The sequence below is a fragment of the Aplysia californica genome, unplaced genomic scaffold (genome assembly GCF_000002075.1).
Source record: "Aplysia californica isolate F4 #8 unplaced genomic scaffold, AplCal3.0 scaffold00523, whole genome shotgun sequence".
Taxonomy (NCBI): Eukaryota; Metazoa; Mollusca; class Gastropoda; order Aplysiida; family Aplysiidae; genus Aplysia; species Aplysia californica.
Window position 1 is genome coordinate 338014 of NW_004797793.1, and position 8372 is coordinate 346385.

The 8372-nt window shown below is 39.0% G+C and overlaps 1 protein-coding gene across 1 annotated transcript in view; it reads right to left on the minus strand.

The window, feature by feature from the left end:
* The window catches only part of LOC101850667 (phosphatidylinositol 4,5-bisphosphate 3-kinase catalytic subunit alpha isoform), a gene marked incomplete in the record, with an annotated part of 46188 nt that overhangs the window by 29921 nt on the left and 7895 nt on the right, over positions 1–8372 (minus strand). The window contains 6 exon segments of the mRNA XM_013086940.2: positions 376–493; positions 1166–1416; positions 3296–3431; positions 4175–4257; positions 5105–5303; positions 6165–6369. Of these exon segments, the coding sequence (XP_012942394.1) occupies positions 376–493; positions 1166–1416; positions 3296–3431; positions 4175–4257; positions 5105–5303; positions 6165–6311 (934 nt within the window).

The following is an 8372-nucleotide window of genomic DNA, read 5'->3' on the forward strand; positions in this document are numbered from 1 at the left end:
GGGCAGGAGGGAAACATTGTTTTTTTTGTTTTTCTTCTGTAAGAGTTTGACAGCACTTGCAACACAATAAGGCCATAGAAGTGCTGAAGATTAGAGAAACATTACTTCTGTCACAATTACACAGGGAGGAACCTGCCTGTCACCTGAAAACTTTACCTCTCTGTTCCAGTAGGGAACGGGATAGAGGGAGCCCAACCACGTCCCTCGTGACTCATTGGAGCAGAGGAAGATAGGACTAATGCTAACATTACTTAAACGCAATCCCACATCATCACTCATCACCACCATTATATCTAAAATCATCACTGCTCTCAGATCAATGACTTACATCTATAATCCTGGAATTTTTTTTTTTAAAGAAAAAGAAAACTTTACCTCTTTGCATGTACGATGGCCAAAAGAAGTTGATCTCGGGCAATGTGGCATACACACTCTCCTTTGTGTGTAGCATAAGCTGTGGGATGATCTCTTTGGCCAGGCACTGGCGAATGTACTGGGGAACGACAGCCAAAATAAAATGGTGAAAAATCTGAATCTGGTCTCAATAATTATAATAATAATAATAATATATTGTCAATCACAAACTAATAAATTATTGTACTCAAAACTTTTCACATAAAATTTCTCGAAACTAGTGGGTACTTAAAATTTTTTACGTCAAATTACTCAAAACTAGAAAGTGAGCAGATATAAACCTTTGTAATTCGAGGGAAACGGTAACGTCAAATTACTCAAAAATAGGAAGTGACCAGATAGAGAACTTTGTAGTAATTCTAGGGGCAGCGACGTGTACATGGGTCTCAACTCAGAATTTTAAAAAAAGGAGGAACTTTCCGCGTGATCGCGACAGAAGACCATTTTCGCGAGGCACCCATTATATACTGTTTAACCCTAGAATGCTGAATATAAAAACACCAAATTATCAAAGCAAGGTTATTTCAGAGCAATTTGTTGGTTTGGAAGATAATATCAAGTAAAACAGTCACTTACCAAATATTATTTACAATCTTGATTATGTACAGAAAGAAAGTGGTGGCACATTACTGGGAGGTGCCTCCCCTCCCAGCAGCGGGGTTAAGCGGAGGAAATGGAGGAAGCGGAAATCCGCTAAATAACAGAATATTGAGACCCATGTGAGCACCAATGTATGTCTCACTCCTCTCACCTTGTACTGGCTGACAGGGCACTCGGCCAACAGGAACTGGTCGCAGCCGCACACTTTGAGCACGTACATGTGGCGGTACTCCTCGATGCAGCGCTCCGCGTGCTCGCGGCTCATGTTCATGAAGCGACTGCGCCGCCGGATGGTCTCAGCGATCACGTCACTCGGGTAGGCCGTCGGGGCGACCTTGACCGTGTACTTGACTCGGTTGTTGTCGTCGGACACCACCCACACGCAGATGATGACTGAGTGCTCTGAGGACGATATTGTAATACACTTGAGTTGTAACCACACGCGATGAAATCAGGCGCCCGTCAAAGTTGGGGCATGAGGAATTATTGGTATGATCTAACTTAAAGAAGAGTCACATGCCTTGATTTTGATGGAAAAAATACCCATTTATCTTGAATAAAAGTCGAGAATTTTTACGACTGAAGAGTAGTGAGGAGGGTTGCGGGTCCCTGGGGTTTCAGAGGAAAAGTTAGCGAGAAAATGGCCGTCAAAGTTTGGCGATATCCATAGCTTGAAAGTCCTTAGAAACTAAAAATTCACATTATTGTTGCCTTCAATCAGCATTTTTCAGTAAAATCCACACAGATATATGTTTTCAAATGAAGGTAAAAGATGCTGAGTCAAAAAAAAAATTCAATAAAAATTACCAACCCCGTGAAAAAAAAAAAAACAAGTTTCTTCAATTTCCTTATTTTGAAGAGGGCCTGATGTCACCATGATGCCTCACAATTTCTGTTTACCTTGACGCAAATGCAAATGAGGACACAATTATCCTCACTTCACCCAGGTGGGAACGAGTACCCGGCTATATATATAGTGAAAGATCTTGTTTGTTCGTTATGGTATCAGCATGTGTAAACCTCAGCATGCACTACATGATTTCTGGAAAGCTAAGAATGTTTCTGCGTCATTTCCTGGAGTCTGCTGGGTTAATAATAATAATAATAATAATAATAATAGTAATAATAATAATAATAATAATAATAGTAATAGTAATAATAATAATAATTATTATTATTATTATTATTATTATAGTAATAATAATAATAATAATAATAATAATAATAGTAATAATAATAATAATAATAATAATAGTAATAATAATAATAATAAGGATAATAATAATAATAATAATAATAATAATAATAGTAATAATAATAATAATAATAATAATAATAATAATAATAGTAATAATAATAATAATAATAGTAATAATAATAATAATAATAATAATAATAATATTCATAATAATAATAATAATAATAATAATAGTAATAATAATAATAATGATAATGATAATGATAATAATAATAATAATAATAATAATAATAATAATAATAGTAATATTAATAATAATAATAATAATAATAATAATAATAATAATAATAGTAATAATAATAATAATAATAATAATAGTAATAATAATAGTAATAATAATAACTGGTGTAATAAAGGAGAAACCTACCTTCAGTGAAAGTGCAAACGGAGAAACCTACCACGGAGAAACCTACCACGGAGAAACCTACCATAACGCGACCTCAGTGCTTTCTTGTCGCATCTCCATTTTTTAAACAGTGAAAATGTGACTTCTTCTTAAGCTCACTCTTTGTTTTGAACTGTTTTCACTGTTATTAAAAATGGAGATACAACAAGAAAGCACTGAGGTTGCGATAAGTGAAAGTGCTGAAGGAGAAACCTACCATTACCCCCCGGGGCGGTGCTACGGACTGAAGTGTCTTTAGGTCATTCCCAAAGGGGGGACATAAACATCTCGAGATCTTCTGCACAGTAGAATTGTAATTGCAAATGGGCTGATTCATCAATGTCATGCTCATAACTGCCTGAAGTGCAACAGGGAACTACTGCTTTTTCTTTCTTAATCCTTACTATCTTCATTTTCCTCTACTTCTTTTGTATGTTTGTCACACTCTTGAGACCCGCTATATGCATGGTGCCTTGATAGTTGAAGCAGACTGTACTGTTGAACTAGAGAGGTCAGCAGTGAGCAGAGAAAGTCTGATTCCCTGTAACGACTTCTCTGTTGACATCCACCACGTGGCGCTCATATGACCTTATGCAGTTGCGAGCGCCGTAAAAGCCTCTACTAAAACAAAAACCTACCATAGGTGAAAGTGCTGAGCTTCTCCATCAAATGTTGCGGGAGCTCCTCAGACGACTCGATGTCCGGAGGGTAGGCGTACAGGGCCCTGGTGTGGTCACCTCCGACATCTCTTTGGTCGACGACATCTTTGCAAGACTGTGCAGGCAGAAAGCATCAAAACAACAACACAGAGTTAGTTTTAGTAAGTATTTTACGGCACTTGCGTTTTTTCATTTATAATTTATCTCATTACTACATTACTTTACTGAGAAATCCAAAGAATGACATAAAATGAAAAAAGATTTATAACTTATTATAAGGAAAAGATAGTAAACATGCCACAAATGAAAAAATTTGTACAATATTTATAATTGAAAAGCTACATTTTAGACAAAATGTTCTTGTAATTCTCACTGCCCCCAATTCAGTCACAAGGCAGACCTGGAGGAAAGTAAAATTGAGGTGAAAAATCTTTTAAAATAATAATAATAACAATAATATTATTATAATAATTATTATTATTATTATTATTATTATTATAATTGAATAATAATAATAATTCGCTTTATGAATAGCAATCCCTTCCCTTTACTAATAATTTTTTTAAAGGATCTGAAAGAGAGGGAACAATAATGCCCTGAAGTGTTTCTACCTCAGCAAAGTTAAACTACAAATAAGATTAAATCATCATAAATCTAGTAAAAAATTGTTCCCGCATCCGGTCCGGACATTGGGTAGTGCCTTGTTAGTGAGACAACTTCCAGGGCCTTCGACATATTGTGGTAGGGTGATTTATATATATATGGGTCATCATATAACGATAAATCTGGAACCAATTGCAAAATAACGAGAGAAAGGCACACGTTCAGTTGCTGGCCTGGCCCATCATCTGCCCTTACCTTAAGGATATTACGTCGGAAAGTGATCACTTCCAAGTCTTTGTTTTCATTGAATTCATTGACAGGGACACCAATGAGCATGCCTGTGCAGAAAAAACATAGAGCAAACAATTTAATCGAAACACCATCAAAAATAAAGAAAAAAATTATTATTTCGTAAAAACGTATTTTGGCATTTTGGTGGATTAGAAACTAAGAATCTATTTTTTTTTTTAAAGGAAAAAACATTTTTTACCAATCATCAGTGAGCCTGACATATTTGCATGCTGTGGTAAACATGGATCACTCGCATGTTAAAATTTGTTTACCTTTCCTTGTTAAAATATATTCAGACTAGAACTTAATGTGTACGTTTTCAAATCTTGAGCATTCATTGCTCAAAAAGAGTAAATTAAAAAATTGAAAATTCTTTCAGCACTGTTCAGGATGAAATAAAAGACAGCATATGGTCACTTTTAACGACAAGCGGGCTAACCCAGATTCCGGGGGTTTCCAGAAATCTTGACCTACACCAAAAGTGGGCATTTCCCTACCTATAGAAGAAGTCTGGTTTCCATGGTGAGTATATTTGTTTGTTTATAGAGAAAACTCTCCAGGTCTTATAAAGAGACTGAATAAGGATCCAAAAACTTTAACTTCGATTTTCTCAAACCAGCATTTATCGGGATAGCCTCCTTGTGTTTAAAAGCGACCATATCATAGTAAAGTGATGAGAGAGGGGAACCAAGAGTACATGGATAACCTGGATGGAAAAAAAACAAATTCTTTTTGTCTGCTGGGATGTTGCATGAATTCCTCTCAGCCTGGATTGGCCCTGACCGGCAAAGTCGTAAGCCTGCCTCCTAATTTATCTAAACTGTGTCAAAGGGGGCGCAAAAGAAAAAAAAACACCTAGACTACATTTTTTTAAACATTCACAGTTACACGTACCAATCTCGTAGTTGAGCATTTTCTCCTTGCGGTTACCCTTGGGCTCCATGACCTTTAGGATGGGCTGGAAGAGTCGAAGGTCGCACAGCCGTCGAGTCTCATCGTAAAACTCCTCCCGCATCGCGTCTTGCGTGATGGCCAGGAAGATGTACGACTCTGGCTCCATCAACTTCTTGAACAACGGATACTTTTTCGCTTCCTGGGATAATCAAACAAAAAAAAAAAAGGATTTTCCACTGAAATTAAGTTGTCGCCTGGATCTTGCGCAACTGACACAGGGGGACATTGTTTAGGGGAGACTGGGCCGAGTCAAGCTGAGTCAAGTCGAGTGGAGTTAAGTCAAAAAACAACAGGAAGGACTGAGTCGAGTGGAGTCAAGTTAAATCAAGTCAAACGGAGTCGAGAAGATACAAGAGGAAGGACAGAGATGAGCGGAGTCGAGTTACATCAAATCAAATGGATTCGAGAAGATACAAGAAAAAGGACCGAGCTGAGTGGGGTCGAGTTACATTAGATACAAGAGGAAGGACTAAGTCAAGTCTAGTGGAATGGAGTCGAGAAGACACAAGAGGGAGGACCGAGTCAAGTCAAGTCAAGTCAAGTGGAGTCGAGAAGACACAAGACGGAGGACTAAGTCAAGTCAAGTCAAGTCAAGTGGAGTCGAGAAGATACAAGAGGAAGGACCGAGTCAAGTCAAGTCAAATCAAGTCGAGAAGACACAAGAGGGAGGACCGAGTCAAGAGAGAAGTCAAGTCCAACAAAGTGTCAGCAAAGACTAGCACAACACTGCCGTAAGCTGACAAAACACCTTTTTTCATTTTGGTGCCAAAAGTTTTTATTTGCTAAAACTAAAGCCTTATCAGTTACCCAACTTGAAAGAAAAAATCAAATTGAGACTATAACTAGTTTTAAACTTTAATAAGTTAGAATTAAAATTTCCGAATGACTCTATTTTCAAAGGTTACATTGACAAAAAAAACTGTTTCTCGAAACTGCTCCGAGGGAAAAAAAGGCGTTTTGTCAGCAAAGACTAGCACACAACAAGACGCTGTGGACTCACCAGCCATAGGTCTTTCTTGATGGTCTCCAGGGTGGAGTCTCGGCCACACAGGATGGGCACGATCACGCCGGTCGGCAGCAGGCAGTCCACCGTCACCTGCTGGGGCATCAAATGGTGCTCCCATAATTCCCCGGAGCTCGGGGGCATCTTGGCGCTGCTCCTCCGCGAGTCGTCTGTCTAATTACGGGAGGTGCACTTCTGTCATCTGTTGTAAGAGACAGGATGTTTTAGTATATACATATATAAGTTTTCAGTCCCTGACGACATAAACAGGTCATAAAAGCACCGAAGATTAGAAGGAGAGTAATACAAGTGTTTCAAATGGTGCTCCCATAATTCCCTGGAGCTCGGAGGCATCTTGGCGCTCCTCTTCCACGAGTCGTACGTCTACTTACGGGAGGTGCACTTCTGTCATCTGTAGTAAGAGACAGGATGTTTTAGTGTATAAGTTTAGTTTTAGTTTTAGTAGACGTTTTACAGCACTCACAACAGCATAAGGTCATATGAGCGCCAGAAGATTAGAGGTGTTACAAGAGAGTAACAAACATAAAAAAGAAGAAGGCGAGATATGGACGATAGATGTTTGATAGGAAAGAAGAAGCAAACCACACCAGAGCACCCGCCAACCACCCACAGTACATAAGTCTTCAGTCCCTTGCGACACAAATGGGTCAAACACCGAAGATAACAAGGACGGTAATATACTTTGAAAAGAAAGAGAAGAGATCTTATTCAGACGATAGAATTTTGATTAAAAAAGGAGTTGATCACATCAGGATAAAGTGGAAAGAAGGCGGTGGCAAAGACTGGACTACTCTCAGGACATCAGGCAGCTGCAATCAAAGAAAGTGTAGGACTGGAACTCACTGGGTAAAACATCAAGGGGAAGACCACAGGCAGGAACCTGGAGAAAAGTCACAGAAATAGATCTACAGAAAAGTGGGAAACCATGGAATACCATCAAGAGGCCAGGATAGGGAAAAGAGGAAAGTGGTGGTTCGTTTGTGATCCATAATGATGATGATGATGATGATGATGATGATGATGATGATGATGATGATGATCACACTAGAGCATCCTAAAACCATCAGCAAAAGGGGAACAAATTTATATCTCTTCCTCCTTGGACCAAATTCCCTTCAGCTTGCAAACCAACGTCTCCCTCCCTCCCTCCCTCCCTCCCTCTCTCTCTCTCTCTCCAAACTTCGTCCCCAAAGCGAGCGCCGGCACACACCATGACCTCCCACCCTACCCTACCACAGTCCAGCAACATTTACAACAGCATCTCTGTTATTACAGGAACTTGGATATAACAGTGATAAATCAAATCCCGGGGTTGTTGTGGGTTTTTTTCTATATAAGTGTAAGTACTGTAATATGAACCAGTCTATAAAAACAGGGTTCTTTTAGTTTAGTTTTAGTAAGAGTTTTACGGCACTTGCAACACAATCAGGTCATACAAGTGCCAAAAAACAGGGTTCAGTTTGCGCAGACTTGGATATAACAGTGATAAATCAGTTTAGTTTTATAGAGGTTTTACGGCACTCGCAACTGCATTAGGTCATATGAGCGCCAGAAGAATAGAGGTGTTACAAGAGAGTAACAAACATTAAAAGAAGAAGGGGAGATCAGGACGATAGATAAGAAAGAAGAAGCAAACCACACCAGAGCACCCGCCAACCACCCACAGTGATAAATTAAATCCTGGGGTAGTTGTATTTTATATGTAGTGTAAGTAATGTGAACCAGTCTATAACAGGGGTCAATTTGCGCAGACTCGGAAACAGTAATCTTGCAGCACGTGAACTTGCTTTCAAATTATTACAAATTTGTCTCAACTCGCATATAACAGGGGCAAACTACGGTCGGTCTCGTCTGCCCTGTTATAATATGGTCGCTTTTAGGCACAAGGGGGGCTATCCCGAAAAAGTGCTATTTTGAGAAAATCGACGGTAAAGTTTTTGCCCCTTGATCAGATTCTTTAAAAGACAAGGGGAGTTTTCTATATAACCAAACAAATATACACACCAATGAAACCAAACTTCTATAGGTAGGGCAATGCCCACTTTTGGGGTGGATCAAGATTTCTGGAAACCCCCGAAATCTAGGATAGCCCGCTTGTCCTTAAAAGCGACCATATCCGAGTTTGACAGTACGCATCCAGGTACCACAGGTCTCGCCGCCTCGTCGGTAGTCTAGCGCTGCCTG